At 39.7% G+C, this 18,388-nt stretch overlaps 1 protein-coding gene across 4 annotated transcripts in view; it reads right to left on the bottom strand.

The window, feature by feature from the left end:
* Positions 1 to 16,299, bottom strand: part of LOC140210049 (polymeric immunoglobulin receptor-like) — a 30,457-nt gene extending 14,158 nt beyond the window's left edge. For 3 of the 4 annotated variants that reach the window (XM_072278821.1, XM_072278823.1, XM_072278822.1), the window contains exons 1-3: positions 16,215 to 16,291; positions 8,962 to 9,282; positions 8,190 to 8,510 (exon numbers count right to left, since the gene is read on the bottom strand). In XM_072278821.1, coding sequence (XP_072134922.1) covers positions 8,190 to 8,510; positions 8,962 to 9,282; positions 16,215 to 16,251 — 679 coding nt within the window. In that variant the 5' untranslated portion in view covers positions 16,252 to 16,291. Of the gene's footprint in view, positions 1 to 8,189; positions 8,511 to 8,961; positions 9,283 to 16,214 lie in introns of all 4 variants that reach the window. The other variant, XM_072278824.1, reaches the window with a different exon arrangement.
* Between the last annotated feature and the right edge of the window lie 2,089 nt (positions 16,300 to 18,388).

The following is an 18,388-nucleotide window of genomic DNA, read 5'->3' as shown; positions in this document are numbered from 1 at the left end:
TTATTGTGCCGAGTACAGATACAAAGCCAATGAAATGCAGTTAACATCTGACCAGAAATGCAAAGAATAGTGTTATTTACAAAATAACTGCGAATCAAAAGTAAGTGCTACAGCACACAAATATAAAAGTACTGAGACAGTACAATATGGGTGCAATACTGCTTAGCACTGTGATGTGAGATTCAGCAGGGTCACAGCCTCAGGGAAGAAGCTCTTCCTGTGCCTGCTAGTGCGGAAGTGGAGGCTCCTGTAGCACTTACTGTATGGGAGGAGAGTAAAAAGTCTACGGTTAGGGTGAGATGCATCTATGATAATGCTTTTCACCCTACCCAGGCAGTGTTTATGGTAGATGTTCTCAATGGTGGGCAACTGGGTGCCATAATCCGCTGGGCAGTTTTCACTACATGCAGATGGCAAAACTCCATTGGTATCACTTGAAAGAAGAGAAGAGGAAATATGCCCAGTGCCCTAGGCAGTCTTAATAATCCTTGTGAGAATATACAGTATTGTCTGGCTATTACTAGCATGTGGTGTGTGATCTTGCTGCACTCAGTGGACTCTTTATTGGGTACACCTGTACACTTGCACATTAGTGCAAATATCTAATCAACTACTCAGGTGCCAGCAACTTGATGCACAAATGCACGCAGACATGGTCAAGAGGTTCTATTGTTGCTGAAACCAAACATCACAATGAAGAAGAAATGTTATCTAAGTGACTATGGAATGACTGTTGGTGATAGATGAATTGGTTTGAGTATCTCAGAATCTGCTGATTTCCTGGGATTTTCACACACAACAATCTCCGGAGTTGACAGAGAATGGTGAGAAAAATAATAGAGAAAGAAACATGGAGTGTGCAGCAGTTCTGTGGGCATAAACACTTCGTTAATGAGAGAGGTCGGAGGCGAATGGCCAGACTAGTTCAAGTTGACAGGAAGGTCACAGTAACTCAGATAGCCACAGATAACAACAGTGCTGTGCAGAAGAGTATCCCTGAATGGATAAACTCATCGAACCTAGAAGTGGAGGGCTACAGCAACAGGGGACCTCACCGGGTTTCACTACTGTGCTGTACCCAATAACGTGGCCACTGAGTGTTGGTCCAATTCGTCCTGCAGATTTGATGTCCCTGCACATACTTGCTGTAAAATCTTGAAGCAGTGAATTAGCTATAAAAAGTAAATAATTTTTCCTCACATCATCCACTTGAATTTGACATTCTCAACCTCCGGCATCACCACGGTGACGGCGGAAAGAAAATTGTCTCACCAGCTTTATCGTTGGCAACATTTCCTGCAGCAGGATCTTCAGAAGGAAGGTGAACATAATGCATGCAGCCAAGGACAAGAAGAGGAAGAGAACTGAGGCAATGCAGGAAAAATTCAGGATGTTAAAGGTGAATAATTGAAGAGCACCTCAGCCAAGAACTAGTGTTAATGTGACATGGTGGTCAGTACAAGAACAAGGAAAGATGGGGACACTCATTGTCTGGGGAATACGACAGAAGGGAATGAATCAGAATACATCTGGGGAGGGGAGGTCTGTTCTCGAAGAGAAGTGGTTTGTACACCATAGAAAGCCATTACTGGAATGGTTATTGAATCTACCTATCTATCCATCTATCTACCAATAGGAGCCATTCCACCCAGCAACCCACCTTTTTAAGCTTATCCTAATTACATGGCAATTTACAATGAACAATTGCCCTGCTAACCACTACATCGTTGGACTGTGGGAGGAAACCCAACTTCTCACTGGAAGAATGTACAAATTTTCTTACAGAGGATGCCAGAACTGAACCCCAAACTCCGACGCCCCAGGCTGTAATAGCATCATACTAATCACTACACTACCATGGCGGACTTGGATCAGTGGGCATGTGGGGAGATGAACTTTGGCGAGAGAGGTTACATTAGAATGGCAGGAAGGAAGTTTAAGATAAGAGCAGAGAGAAATGCAGAAAGGGGAAAAGATAAAGGAAGTTTAAAGAAGGAAATTGGGAGAGAGAAATGTCCAGAATTGCTTTTCCACTATCAGGCTCAACCACAAACTGCTCTGAAAAGCTATTTCATTGGCATTCTACAAATTCTCTTTCTTGGCTACCAACACCAACTGGATTTTTCCAATTGGCCTGCGTATTGAAATCCCCCATGACTATGGTAACATTCACTTTTCGACATGCCTTTTCTGCCTCCCATTGTAATTTTTATTCCACATCTTGGCTACTGTTCAGAGGTCTGTATATAATTCACATCAGGGTCTTTTTACCTTTGCGGTTTCTTAACTCTAGGCACAAAGATTCTACATGTTCCGATTCTATGTCACCTCTTTTTTGCCAACAGAGCCACGCCAAGCCTTCTGCCTACCTGCCTTGTCCTTTAGATACAATGTGTATCCTTGGATGTTAAGCTTCCAACTCCTTCTTTCAGCCATGACTCAGTGATGCCCATAATGTCATACCCGCCAAACTCTAACTGTGCTACAAGATCATCTACCTTATTGCCTATAGTACATTCATTCAAATATAACACCTTCAGTCCTTAATCTGTCACCCTTTTCAATTTTGTCCCCCTTTTACAATACAACTCATCCCACTGACTACAATTTTGTCCTATCATCTGCCAGTCCTTTCTGACAGTCTAACTGTCAGAAAGTCTAACTAATACTTCTGCTTGTAAACCAAGAGCCCTATCTGTCCAGTTCCCATCCTCCTGCCAAATTAGTTTAAACCCTCCCTGTTCTGTTTTGTATCTCAGTAAACATTAAGGTAATTCAAAGGAAAACAAGAGAGCTAAGAGATGTGAGTCTTAGTTGTTCTTCACTTTAAGTGAGGCGTGCACATATCAGGTGGTCATGTCATGTCGTATGCAATTCATGTAATTTTACATATAACCCATGGTGAATTATTTAAGTGAACAAGAATGCTTCAACAAACAGTATATTTACAATATCACTGAAATATTAAATGCATAACCCTCTTCCCTGCTTCGCTATAAACTGAAAATCAATAGAGAATGCATCTCAACTCTCTACACACATACTATTTAAGACAACTACTATATACAGATATCCAGAGCATTGTAAATTTTAAACTGTTCCATTCAGGCCTAAAGATTTAATTGCTATGCACAATTTCATACTCTCGTCTTTCCTGACGAGGAGGATTACTCTGCTTGTCAGGTAAGATTTACGGCTGTGTAACAATCTCAGGACCTGCAATTTGTCTTCGTTGTTTGGCCTGCATACTCCTTCTGAGAATGGGTTTGAGGAGAACCAAGTGTGAGCACAAGTAATGACCTAGGAGCAGCACAGCTGGTGAGTTGTTGGCTATGAGGTGTGCTACTAGCAAGCTTCTGATTCAGTGTCAGTGTAGTGTATTTTACTGACGTTTCTTGAAGTGCCTTCTTTAGGCTCTGGACAAACATTTCCACAAGCCATTTGTAGCTTGGTGGTATGGTCCAGATGTAATATGTGTCGTTCCATTCATTTTCAGGAATGATTGCCACAAACTGTAGTCCATTGTCACTGACTAAGTGTTCTGGAACACCATTCCTTGAGAAGAGGCTTCTGAACACATCAACAGTGTGCAAGGCTGTAGTGGAAACTATTGGGAACATTTCTGGCCACTTTGTAGCTGCATCCACTACTACAAAGAAATCTGTGCTGATGAATGGTTCGGCAAACTCCACATGGATCCTCTTTAGTCCTATGCAGGCCATTCCCAGGAAGGCAGAGGGGCTGCTCTTGGCATCTTCTGGGCATGCTGGCATCCCAGAGAGTGCATGGCAACCTGCTCAGTCTAATGTTCTTTCCCAGACTACCAAACAAAACTTAGAGCTAACGCTTTCATTTTGACTTCACCTAGATGACTAGCATATAGCTAGTCTAACACTTTAGCTCTCAACTTCGATGGTACTCTCAATACCCACTAAGGCAACCCCTGTCAAGGGCAATTTCATCCCAGTGCTAGTATAAAAAAGGAACTGGAGATCCTGCTGCACATTTCAGCCATTTTGGGTGGCCATGTAGACCTGAGACAGTGTGGGGGAATTTTGTTTTGGTTTTCCTTTGGATCATCTCTGCCACAATAGGGAGACTTTCAATTTGCTTAAGGGAGAATAAATTGAGGAGTGTCCTACTTTGTAAATATTCCAGTATTTCCTTTTCCAACAGTAAATAGGACAATCCATCAGCATTTCCATTTTTAATTGTGCTCCTGAATTCAGTCTTGTAATTGAGTCCTCCAAGAAACAGAGACCCTCTCTACATTCATGCTGCTGATGTTTGTGGAACACCGTCCTGTGGATTGATAATGGACACCAGTGTTTGACAATAGACAATAGACAATCGACAATGGGTGCAGGAGTAGGCCATTCGGCCCTTTGAGCCAGCACAGCCATTCACTGTGGTCATGGCTGATCATCCACAATCAGTATCCAGTTTCTCCCTTATCCCCATAACCTTTGATTCCGCTATCTTTAAGAGCTCTATCTATCTCTTTTTTGAAAGCATCCAGAGACTTGGCCTCCACAGCCTTCTGGGGCAGAGCATTCCATATATCCACCACTCTCTGGGTGAAAAAGTTTTTCCCCAGCTCCATTCTAAATGGCCTACCCCTTATTCTTAAACTGTGGCCTCTGGTTCTGGACTCACCCATCAGCGGGAACATGCTCCCTGCCTCCAGCGTGTCCAATCCCTTAATAATCTTATATGTTTCAATAAGATCCCCTCTCAGCCTTCTAAATTCCAGAGTATACAAGCCCAGTCGCTCCAATCTTTCAACATTTGACAATCCCGCCATCCCGGGAATTAACCTTGTGAACCTACGCTGCACTCCCTCAATAGCAAGAATGTCCTTCCTCAAATTTGGAGACCAAAACTGCACACAATACTCCAGGTGTGGTCTCACCAGGGCCCTGTACAGCTGCAGAAGGACCTCTTTGCTCAGATACTCAATTCCCCTTGTTATGAAGGCCAGCATGCCATTAGCTTTCTTCACTGCCTGCTGTACTTGCATGCTTGCTTTCAGTGACTAATGTACAAGAACACCTAGATCTCGTTGTACTTCCCCTTTTCCTAACTTGACTCCATTTAGATAATAATCTGCCTTCCTGTTCTTACCATCAAAGTGGATAACCTCACATTTATCCACATTAAACTGCATCTGCCATGCATCTGCCCACTCACCCAGCCTGTCCAAGTCACCCTGCATTCTCATAACATCCTCCTCACATTTAACACTGCCACCCAGCTTTGTGTCATCGGCAAATTTGCTAATGTTACTTTTAATTCCCTCATCTAAATCATTAATATATATTGTAAACAGCTGCGGTCCCAGCACTGAACCCTGCGGTACCCCACTGGTCACCGCCTACCATTCCGAAAGGGACCCATTAATCGCTACTCTTTGTTTTCTGTCAGCCAGCCAATTTTCAATCCATGTCAGTACTCTGCCCCCAATACCATGTGCCCTAATTTTGCCCACTAATCTCCTATGTGGGACTTTATCAAAGGCTTTCTGAAAGTCCGGGTACACTACATCCACTGGCTCTCCCTTGTCCATTTTCATAGTTACATCCTCAAAAAATTCCAGAAGATTAGTCAAGCACGATTTTCCCTTCGTAAATCCATGCTGACTCGGACCGATCCTGTTACTGCTATCCCGATGTGTCATAATTTCATCTTTTATAATTGACTCCAGCAACTTTACCACCACCGACGTCAGGCTAACTGGTCTATAATTCCCTGTTTTCTCCCTTCCTCCCTTCTTGAAGAGAGGGACAACATTAGCCACCCTCCAGTCCCCAGGAACTGATCCTGAATCTATAGAACATTGGAAAATGATTACCAATGCGTCCACGATTTCTAAAGCCACCTCCTTAAGTACCCTGGGATGCAGACAATCAAATTCCGGGGACTTATCAGCCTTCAGACCCAACAGTCTATCCAACACCATTTCCTGCCTAATATAAATTTCCTTCAGTTCATCCATTACCCTAGGTCCTTTGGCCACTATTATATCTGGGAGATTGTTTGTGTCTTCCCTGGTGAAGACAGATCCAAAGTACTTGTTCAACTTGTCTACCATTTCCTTGTTCCCCATAATAAATTCACCCACTTCTGTCTTCAAGGGCCCAATTTTGGTCTTAACTATTTTTTTTCCATTTCACATACCTAAAGAAGTTTTTACTATCCTCCTTTATATTCTCGGCTAGTTTACCTTCATACCTCATTTTTTCTCCGCGTATTGCCTTTTTAGTTACCTTCTGTTGCTTGTTAAAAGTTTCCCAATCCTCCGGCTTCCCACTCGTCTTTGCTATGTTATACTTCTCTTTTATTTTTATACTGTCAGATCAGTAACAATTGTTTGATGATCAGTACAAGGATAAATTCTCTCCCATACAAGTACTGGCTGAAACATTTTATGCCCAAACCAGTCTCAATTCCTCTCTGTCAATCTGAGCATAATTTTTCTCTGCAGAGGTAAGGAAATGTGATTCAAAGGCTATGGGGCATTCACTTCCTTCACTCATAACGTGAAAGATTGCACCTATGCCATAGAGAGAAGTGTCACAGGAAAGCTTCACTGGACGATGTGGATCATAACATGTGAGTACAGTTTCCTACAGAGTCACCATTCTCTTTCCTGTTTTGAAAGCAACTTCACACTGCTTTGTCCATTGCCATTCCTTTCTGATCTGCAGAAATGAGCTTAAGTGGTGGTGCACAGTAGCCAGACATGGCAGGAACCTGTTATGGTAATTGACAAATCCTAAGATGGACTGCAATTGTGACACATATTTTGCCTTTGGGGCATCCACCACCACTTGAGTTTTCTCTGCACACTTGTGTAATCCTTGTGTGTCAATGGTGTGAGCACAGTAAGTGATGTTTGGTTTAATGGGTGCCACCTTTTTGAGGCATTGCTCCTTGAAGATGTCCTGGATACTATGGAGGCCTGTACCCATGTTGGATTTGACTGAGTTCACAGCTTTCTGCAAATTATTTTGATTCTGTGCAGTGGACCCATCCTCCCCCCACCCCGTTACCAGAATGTTTCGCAGCCAGTGAGAATGCTCTCCACAGTACATCCTTAGAAGCTTACCAGTGTCTTTGGTGACATACCAAATCTCTTCAAACTTCTAATGAAATATAGCCACTGCCGTGACTTTTTTTGTAGCTGCATCAATATGTTGGGCCCAGGATTGACCCTCAGATATGTTCACACCCAAGAACATGAAGTTTCTCACTCTTTCCACTTCTAGTCCCTCGATGAGGACTGGTATGTGTTCCATTGTTTTACCCTTTCTGAAGTCCACAATCAATTCTTTGATCTTACTGACACTGAGAGCAAGGTTGTTGCTGCAACATCACTAGACCAGCTGATCTATCCCATTCCTGTACGCCTCCTTGTCACCATCTGAAATTCTGCCAACAATAATTCTATCATCAGCAAATTTATAAATGGCAGTTGAGTTGTGCTTAGCCACGCAGCCATGAAAACAGCAGACAGAGACGCAGACTACAATATCACTAGATGCTGCAGGAATCATCATAGTTGTAGTTTTATTCTCCCTTTCAAAGCATGCATAAAAGGTGTTGAGTTCATCTGGGATTGAAGCATCACTGCCATTCATGATGTTAGATTTTGCTTTGAAGGAAGTAATGGCTTTAACACATGACCTACAGTTCTTGTCCCACCCAACCTCAGTGGAAAAAAAGTCTGTTTGGTTTTACCCTTTATAATTTTGCATACCTCTATCAAGTTTTCTCTGACTCTTCAACACTCCAAGGAATAAAGGGTCTTGGCCTGAAACGTCGACTGCACCTCTTCCTAGAGATGCTGCCTGGCCTGCTGCGTTCACCAGCAACTTTTATGTGTGTTGAAGGAATAAACTTCTAACTTATCCATCCATCCCTCAGGTCCTCATGACCCAGCAATGTCCTTGTGAATTAAACTCATTCCATGGTCATTGTCACCGAGATCACATTTTTCCCCCATTTTGATCTTTGGTCTGAACAACAATTGAACCTCTTGACCATGTCACCACGATTTTATGCATTGAATTGCTGTCACATGATTTGCTGATTCGATATTTGCATTAATGAGTTGCAGTATAAATATGTGAAATAAAGTGGCCACTGAGTGTAATTAAATGCGTCCTCCCCCCCAAAAAAACACTTACTAGTGCCATTGATTTCTGTCACATAACTGCAGTTCTCTCCATTGTTGAAGATGGTCACGTTGACCATTTCACTGGATTTTGCTCCATGCCAATTTGAGGCTGTGCAGTAATATTGATGACGTTGATGTTTGAAGGATTGACAATGTAGATCCAGTTTATTAGTATCTGAGATCTTTGAATGCCCAGATGAATTGTTTTCATACCATGTGTACTGAATGGGAAGGGATCCCTGCACAGACTCACAGGACACTGTCACTGAGCCCCCGAGACGTGAAACATTTGCTGGCGACAGAAATCCAAGCACTGGAACAGACACGGGTTCTGTGGGAAAGAATCAAATATTTAGACACTGGATGAGCATCTGAAAACTTAAAAAAGCATCAATTTCTCAGATGTCTTGAATATGTTGATGGCTCTTGTACAGCAAATGTAATTATGACTGTGTTTGGAGACCTGTAGCAGGAAGGAAAACACTTGGCACTGATATTAACATGGAGGCAGCAAGGGATGGACAAGGACTGAAAAAAGATCTTGTACTCTTGTGTTGGCGAGGAGGAGGAGCAGAAATAGGAGGAAGAGGAGGAGGAGGAGGAGAAGATTGTCTTTATTAATATGATGATGACCCTCAGCCATGAGAGCAACATCTCCCCAATTGGCAGGGACACCTGTGCATTATCTTCCCCAGTCATCGTTTGTTCTGACTCTTTCCAGAGGAAACACGGATCAAACATTTATTTAATGAAGACACAAGGGCAATCACTAACAAACTGACCGTCAGATACCAGTAGATATACTCCAAACAGTGGATTGTTGCCAGATGTTGTAATTCCACAACTGTACCATCCTGTATCTCCAGGGTGAAGATCCTCCATAGTAACAGTAAACACTCCTAGTATCCGGTTATCTGTGATTGACACTCTTTCACTCCGTTCTGGGTGCCCATGTGTTTCCACTACGGTTGAACATGGGTGGTTGAATCCAATGCACCAAAATTTTGTGTGAAAGAGGTACATTGCTTCATAGTGACAATCGATTGTGACTGTTCTTCCCACAACTCCTCTTATATATTTCTCTGCCCAAAATGCACCTGAAACTGAAGGGGATAGTCTCAGATGTGAGGTAAAAGAAGCTATTTAATACAAACAAATATACTTAGAAAGTAATTTCAAAAAGGACTGCAGGTCATGTCCTAGGATATGTCTGATGACCTCACAGTTAATGATTTTGGTGCTGTCAGTGCTGTGACTATGCTGGCTGCAGTACATTCTAGGGTCACTTTCTACTCCAGAGACCCAAGTGGAACTCCCAGCTAACGTTCTGGTAAGGAGTGTGGCAGTGCAGTGGATGCTAACTTTCAATCAACCCAGACCATAGTCACAGAGTCATAGGGCACTACAGCACAGAAACAGACCCTTAGATCAGTTTAGTCCATGCCAAACTATTATTCTGCCTAATCCCATTAACCTGCACCTGGATCAGAGCTCATCCACGTACTTATCCAAACTAATTTTGAATGTTGAAATCGAACATGCATCCGCCACTTGCTCTGGCAGCTTGCTCCACTCTCTGACCAGCAGTGAAGAAGTTCCCCCTCAAGTTCCTGACACTTCACCTTTCACCCTTTACCTCTAGTTCTGGTCTCACCCAACCTTAGTGGGAAAAACCTGCTTGCCTTCACCTTATCTATATCCCTCATAATTTTGTATACCTTAATCAAATCTTCCCTCATTCTTCTACACTCTAGGTAATAAAATCCTAACCCATTCAACCTTTCCCTATAACTCAGGTCCTCAAGTCTAGGCAAAATCCTCGGAAACTTTCTCTGCTCCCTTACAATCTTATTGATATTTTTCCTGCAGGTATTATGCCTCTCTAGTGTATTTTATTTGGGATTGTCTCAGGCGGGCAGGCGAACTTTCATGCCACTGCAAATACTGGGAGGGGAGGGCTAGACCTGCCTACAGACAATTACTGTGACCACTGCCTGAGAGGTCACAGGAGAAAGGACTGTTCGTCAGTCTCAGACTTGGAGAATCTGTGAGGCTGGGTCGAAGGACAAGTAGGTACTGTGTAAAGTCCTGAGTTCTCCCACGCCTACAGAGGTTTAATACAATACTGCAATATTTCACATCCAGAACACTCTGCAGTCCCTGTGGTGCCAGCGGTCACAGAAATCCCTGATTTTACGCATGGATACCACATGCTCCTTCTACAGGGATGGTCCAGTTGCCTTGGAATCTGTTCCAAATTCAGTCCATATTTTGTTCCTGCCAAGTATCCTTCAATGAGTTGTTTGAATATTTTCATTTTAAAATCTTTTGAATAATTATTATTGAAGATTAACAAAAAAAATACATTAAAGTAATCAAGTCAGCATGTCAATATGTAAAATGAGGAATTAAATTAACAAATAACTGATTAGCAAAGCTAAACAATATATCAATAATAAGAAGAAAAAATAAAGTGTTAAAACTATTTTGTTTTTGGAAAAAAGAAAGAAGGGAAAAAGAACCCCTACTAACTAAAACAAAAAAACCCCAAAAAAATCCCCATTGGGAGCACGACCCCAGAGCTATACGCCATACAAGCTTCCATAAAAGAAAAACATCAATCCGCCAATTCAAATCCATTTAAACAAGAATCAGAAGGAAACCATCTAAATTAACTCAAATCAGATGATAGTAGCGGGCAAAAGAACTCCACCTTTTCTCAAAGTCAAATCGAGGATCAAAATTTGACTTCTGATTTTCTCCAAACTAAGACATAGCATCACCTGAGAGAACCATTGTATCAAAGTGGGAGCAGGGGCATCTTTCCACTTCAATAAAATAGCCCTTCTGGCCAATAATGTAACAAATGCAATTACATGTTAGTCTGATATTGAAGTACAATGAATATATTGAAGGATTATACCGAACAAAACTGTCAGTTTATTAGATTTTAAATTATTTTTTAAAGCTTTAGAAATTGTAGAGAAAATAGATTTCCAAAACTGTTTCAATATAGAACACAACGAAAACATATGTGTCAATATGGCTCTCTCAGTTTTACATCTATCACACTGACTATCAACATTAGGAAATATTTTATACAGTCTCTCCTTCCTCAAATAGTAACGATGTACAATTTTAAATTGAATTAAAGGGTGACTGGCACAAATCGAAGAAGACTTAACCAACTTCAAAATTCGCAACCAATCCTCTGTTATCAAGGTCATGTTAAGCCCTCTTTCCTAATCTTGCTTAATCTTAGGTGAAGGATAATTGTACTGTTGTAATAGTAAATAATAAGTTTTCCCAATAAAACGTTTCACTAAAGGATTCACTTTTAAAATAATGTCTAACAGGTCAGAATCCTGTATATATGGAAAACTACTTAAATATTCTTGTAAGAAATGTCTGACCTGAAGATATTGCAATAAATGTGAGAACGAGAGAGAGTGTTTAGTTACTAATTTCTCAAAAGACATCAATCGGCCTTCTTGGAACAGATCCATGAAGGGATAGACTCCCTTATTCCTCCAAAGAAAAAAGGTAGGATCACTTAGTGAAGGTTTAAATAATTAATTTTGATAAATTAAACTAAGAAGGTTAAATTTTCTGAGATTAAATAAATTACGAAACTGGTACCAAATTTGGCCAGTTAACAAAAGTGTAAGTGGATTCCATCTACAAAATAATTGCTTCATAAAGTCCACTAAAGGAACCAAATTAGCTCCATAAAAGTCTCTGTAATTTTTACTGATAATAAGACCTAAATATTTAAAAGAGTCCATAACTTTAAAAGGAATGTCATCATATATAGAAGCAAAATCATTTAGAAGAAATAATTCACTTTTATGAAGGTTTAGTTTACATCCCAAAACTTTCCAAATTCATTTAATAATTTCAATAAACTAGGAATGCATTCTTCAGGATTTGGAACATAAACTAAGAGATCATCTGCATAAAGGGTTATCTTATGAATAGTCCCATTTATGGAAATTCTCTTTTTTCTAAATTTAAACTTTTTTCTAAATTTAAATTATATGATGAGAGGAGCGGAGTTAACGACATTATTGAACATATCCGATATAAGCTGTTGGTCTAGCCCTGTTTTGTTTTTTTTTCTTCTTGGGGGTTTTCTTTCTTTTTTTCTTTTGAGGTTTTTTTTGTTTATATATTTTTTTCTTTTTATTTCTTTTTTAATGTTTAATCTCATTATGAGTTTGGAAGTCTTTTATATCTATGTTACTTAAAATTCATTTTATATACGTTGATGAATATTTTTCCAATCTCTTTGTACCAACTTTGTTATTGAGTTTGTAATTTTGAAAAATTAATAAAAAGATTTAAAAAGAAAGAAAGGAAATTCTATGGATATCTTTAGATTCACGAAGTGCAATGGCCAAGGGTTCCAACACCAAATTAAATAACAGGGGACTTAGCGTACATTTTTGTCTCGTACCCTGCGAAGGTCGAATAAAAGGAGATCTGCAATTGTTAGTAATAACAGTAGCAATAGGGCTTTTATATATCACTCTAATCCACTTATTAAAATGAGTACCAAAGTTGAATTTCTCTAAAACGTTAAATAAGTATTTCCATTCAACTCTATCAAATGCCTTTCCAGCATCAAGAGAAACAACACATTGGGGAGTCTTAGAAAAGGATGAGGATATAACATTTAACAGTCTCTGAGTATTAGAGAAGGAATAACGGCTCTTTACAAAACTTGTTTGGTCCTGAGAGATAATTTTAGCTAGAATATTCTCCAGTCGATAAGCTATTATTTTCGAAAGAATTTTAGCATCCACATTTAATAATGAAATGGGTCTATATGTAGCGCAGTCAGTAGGGTCTTTATCTTCCTTTAAATTAAAGAAGTAGAAGCTTCATAAAATATGGGAGGTAACTCTCCTAACAAAAAAGAATCTTTAATCTTTTCTGACATATATGGAGAAAGCAATTTTTCAATTTTTTTATAAAATCCTACAGAAAAAACATCCAATCCAGGAGCTTTACCAGATTGTATTGAAAGAATAGCTTTCTGAATTTCTTTTTCAGTAATAGGAGTATCAAGAGTTTGTTGATCTTCAACAGATATTCTAGGAAAATCAATCTTTTGTAAAAGGGCATTCATTTTAGAAGGATCAGCTGGAAACTGAGATTTATAAAGTTCAATGTAATAGTCTTGAAAAATTTTATTAATGTCTTCATAATTACAAGCTAAACTACTGTCTCCCTTATGAATTTTTAAAATTTGTCTTTTAGCTCTAGCTGCCTTTAATTGGGCTGCTAATAGCTTATAATTTTTACCTCCAAACACATAAAATTAACTTTTCAATTTAAGCAGATTTCTTTCAATAGGATAAGTTAATAGTAAATTATATTGTGATTGAAGTTCAACCATTTGTTTAAATAAATCAATGTTAGGAGAGATTGCAAAAATATTATCCAAGTCTTTAATTTGTTTTGAAATCTTATCTAACTCTGTTTTTGTCTAGTTTCTCTAGAGTCTAGTAACTCTAGTTTCTTAACCTTAGCTAAATAGGGGATTATCTGACCTCGCAAATATGCTTTAAATGTATCCCATATAATCAATTTCGACACATCTCCCATATTGTTAAAAAGGTAAAAAGTCTTTTCTGAGTCTCAATAAATTTGACAAAGTCCGAACTTTGTAATAAATTTTCTGGAAAACACCAAGGCAAGTTTACAATACTGACATCATTCAATTCAAAAGCTAAGCTTAAAGGCGCATGATCCGAAACGACGATAGCGACATATTCATATTTCTAGACTTTGGACAAAAATTGGAAATCAACTATAAAATAATCGATTCTCGAATTTTTTTGTGAACATGTGAATAAAAGGAATAATCTCTGTCATTAGGATGTAGATGTCTCCAGATTTTGATCAAACCATAATCGATTAAAGAAGAGTTAATAAGTGATGCCGAACAACTTCGAAGCTGTTGATTGGTTGAACTCTTGTCAATCAAAGGATTTAAACAACAGTTAAAATCACCACTCATTAATAACATATATTCATTTAAATCTGGCAATAAACCAAATACATTTTTTAAAAAAAGAAGGATCATCTACATTAGATCCATACAGATTAACCAGGACAAATTTTCTATTACAAATTGTTCCTTTGACAATTAAATATCTATCATTAGTATCTGACACAATGTCTTCTTAGATAAATAAAATATTAGATTTAATAAAAAATAGACACTCCCTTTGTTTTATTTTGACAAGTGGCATGAGATTGAAGGCCCTTCCACATTTTAAAAAATCTATTTTGATGGCCTGTTCTGATATGCGCTTCCTGAGTTCGAGTATTTTACAACAGTGGTCGGACCAATTTTGCATCAGGGAATCCAGATGTGATTTCAAATTCCATGAGGGGACATTGATAATTCAAATACAATTTATTATTTAATTCTGGAATTAATAACCATGTATCAATAATGATAAAATAATTATAATGATCAAGAGACCTCTAGGTGGTTACCAAAATTGTACGAGAGTTGCAAAGACACATTAGGGATGGAAATCTAACATCCCTACCCAATCTGGTTTACCCATAAATACAGAACTATCAATCTTCTTGACTACTAATTGTGCCCCCGCCCACTGAAATAGCCCCATAAAGACACCAAATTCAAGAGAACAATGCTGATCTTCACTGCAATCACTGCAGTACAAGATCAGATTCTAGTACTGGTAACCAGATTTTCCCACTTAACATTCTCCAGCAGTATTCTCCACCCCTACCTCTTTTTCCAATGTCTGCTTCCTCTCCCACCCACATGCCTCTGTCTCCCAACTGCACCCCTCTCCCTCCCGGCTCCTTCATCCCCACTTCCCCCTTGGTCCCTCTGTCACCTATTTGACCCTGATTCACACATTGTTCTGTCCTCTTTACACTACACACTGTGACCACGTTACTGTGTACCTATTAAAGAAGCCACTTTGCGTACCCCTTTTTCCTAATAAAGTGGCTACTGAATGCATGTTTGTGGTCATCTGCTGTACTCTATCCACTTCAACGTTTGACGTGTTGTGTGTTCAGAGATGTTCTTCTGCATACCAATGTTGTAATGCTTGGTCATTTCAGTTATTATCACCTCTCTGTCAACTTGAACCAGTTTAATCATCCTCCTCTGACCTCTCTCATTCACGAGGCAATTTTGCCCACAAAGCTGCTGCTCGCAGGATGTTTTTTGTTTTTGTTTCTCAGATTATTCTCTTTAAACTCTACAGAAAATCACAGGAGATCAGCAGTTTCTGATATGCTCAACCCATCCCTTCTTACACCAACAGTGTCACCTAAATCACGTTTCTTCCCCATTCTGATGGTAGGTCTGAACAACAACTGACCTCTTGACCACATCTGCATTGACTTGCTGCCACATAACCGGTGGACTGGATATTTACATAAACGAGCAGGTGTTCAGCTGTACCTAAAATAGTGGCCACTGACTGTATCTTCACTCTCCACTTCCAATCTGATGCAGGGCCTCGGCCCAAAATGTTGACAATTCCCCTCCTTCCGCAGATACTACTCAACCTGCTGAACTCCAGTCATTTGCTTCGAACTTTGCATTCCGGCATTTGCAGTCTTTTATGTCTACACACATTAGAGCAACGTAGAATGGTCTGGCACCCTTCGGCCTAACCAGTTCATTCTGAGCACAGCGCCTATATAGTTAGTCTAAGTTTTCTGCATTTGGTTCATTTCCGTCCAAGCCCAACACCTCTGTGTACTTAATGAAAAGTCTCCTAAATGATACTACTGTACCTGTATTCAACAGTACTGCTATCATTTCCTTCTACAATCCACTGGGTACTCCTCAGGTGCTTTTTAAATCTTTTCCATCTCATCCTAAATATACGCCAACCATCCACCCCCCCCCCACCCACGCACTTAAATTCTGTACTCGACTAAATCTAGGGAAGCACTCTGCTGCGCAAATGGTGCACTATACCCAACCTAACACTGATGATGTAAATGTCCTGCACTGGCTTTCACTCACCAGGTAGGAAACTAATCAGCAGAACTGAAATCCACATCGTTTTATTTGCAGAGATCCGGTCAAATACTCCCTGTCCTTGGAGCGAAATAACAGAAATAAAATAGAGGAAGAAGGCAACAGGAAGTCTGATGATAAAACCACAGCAAACTGAAATGTGGTACATTACAAAATGAAGAAGTAAATTTTATTATCAAAGGACATGTATACCACCATATATAACTCTGAGATTCATTTTCTTGCAGGCATAGGCAGCAAATCTATAGAACAGTAAAGTGAATCTTTTCTCGCTGCTGTCATTGGGAAGAAGGTACAAGAATCTCAAGTTTCACAACTCCATGACCAAGAACATTTCCTACCCCACAACCATTGGGCTCTTGAACAAAGAGAATAACTACACATCCATGGAAATGTTTCCACTACCAATAATCTCGCTTCAAGGACTCTTTATCCTGGATCAATGAAAAATCAACCAGAGTGCAGAAGACAACAAACTGCAATTGCAAATATAAATAAATAGCAAGAAATAATGAGAACTTAAGATACTAAGATAATCAACCATGAACTTTGCCATCAGGGCTACATCAGAGTTGGTCATGGCAAGACAAAGCAGCATTGCCAGGGTCTGGCAGATACAACTTCCTTCAAACCATAAAACTTCTGAGGGGTGGCAAGTGGAAGAATCTGTTCTCAACAAGCAAAACTGCGAGATGCAAACCCATTTTGAAAAGTGAAATTCTAAAATAACAATTTCAACTTACAGGTCTAAATCAATACAGTTTATAGAGACTAATCTACCTTGGGGTCTCAGGATTGCAATCTGTGAGAGAGGGTAGCGTATAGTCCTCTCGCATTATTTCAGTACGATTGAAGTCAATACTCTTACAGGCACAACCCTAGAGAATGAAAGTGGATGCACCGCTCAGTCCCCCCTCCCCCACCCTCCGCAGTCCACCGCCATCAATAACATCACTGCAATTATATCTCATGTGGCAGTTGTGTCACAAAGCACTGGTAATCGAGGACATTCTGCCTTTCGATGGAACTGGATCTTGCAGTATCATTGAATCTTATTTCTGAATTTTCGGAATATGAGGCTCTTGTTGATTATGTTGCTGAAGTTCCACAAGGATATCAGATTCTGTGGAGATAAGGAGATAAAACTCAATTCCAACAGCTTCCCCATGGCAGGGTGCAGACGAGACGGATTGTTTTCTTCACAGACAGCAGGCCAGCCCTTGTCACTTATTCAACAAGCTCTTCGATGAGTTAAATGTTAGGTAGGAGACACATGAGGAAGAAAACACCAAGAAGCTCTATAGTTGTACGACAGTGAGACAGCTGGCAAAATCACCCTAGAATGCAATATCATCTCTGTTATATTTAACAAATTGGTTTATCGAGTTATTACTGTCGCGTGTACAGACACACAATGAAGAACTCAAAACCACACACACACAATGCCGGTGGAACTCAACGGTTCAGGCAGCATCCATGGAAACGAGCAGTTAGGGTTTTGGGCTGAGAATCTCACTCAGGACCCGAAGTGTTGACTGTTCATTCACTTCCATAGGCGCTGCCTGACCTGCTGAGCTTTTCCAGCATTTTGTGTGCGTTGTTTTGGATTTTCTGCATCTGCATATTTATTATTATCGTGTTAGTGAAAAGCTCAGCCGTTCATACAGAAACTTTTATCATATCAGTACATCAAGGTTAGTACAAGAGAAAAGCAATAACAGAATGCAGAATAAAGTTACTGCAAAAGAGGAAGTGTAGTGTCAGCAACTACAACAAAACAAACTTCCAATGTCTGCTACAATTAGTGAGAGGTGTTTAAACTGTTAGCAGGTACTTGTGGTAAATTGTGAAGATTGTGAAGTGAGAAATTAAAAAAAACTCCAGACCAGCGTGTGTGGCTTCACTGCTTCAGTTATGAGCTGATTTCATTCACAGCCTGTGGCCTCAAATTCAGGGACTCTGCAGTTCATATTCTCAATATAATATGTTTAATTTTATTATTTGCCTGATTTGTCCTCTTTTGAACATTGGAAGTTTTTCGGTCTTTGCTATATGACAGACTCTATTGCATTTCTTTATTTTCCTGTGAGGGCTGGCAAGAAAATGAACTTCAGGGATGTATGTGGTCTACCTACTTTGATAATAAATTTACTTTGAAC

This window comes from Mobula birostris, chromosome 14 (genome assembly GCF_030028105.1).
Source record: "Mobula birostris isolate sMobBir1 chromosome 14, sMobBir1.hap1, whole genome shotgun sequence".
Taxonomy (NCBI): Eukaryota; Metazoa; Chordata; class Chondrichthyes; order Myliobatiformes; family Myliobatidae; genus Mobula; species Mobula birostris.
This window is presented reverse-complemented; position numbering and strand designations above follow the sequence as displayed.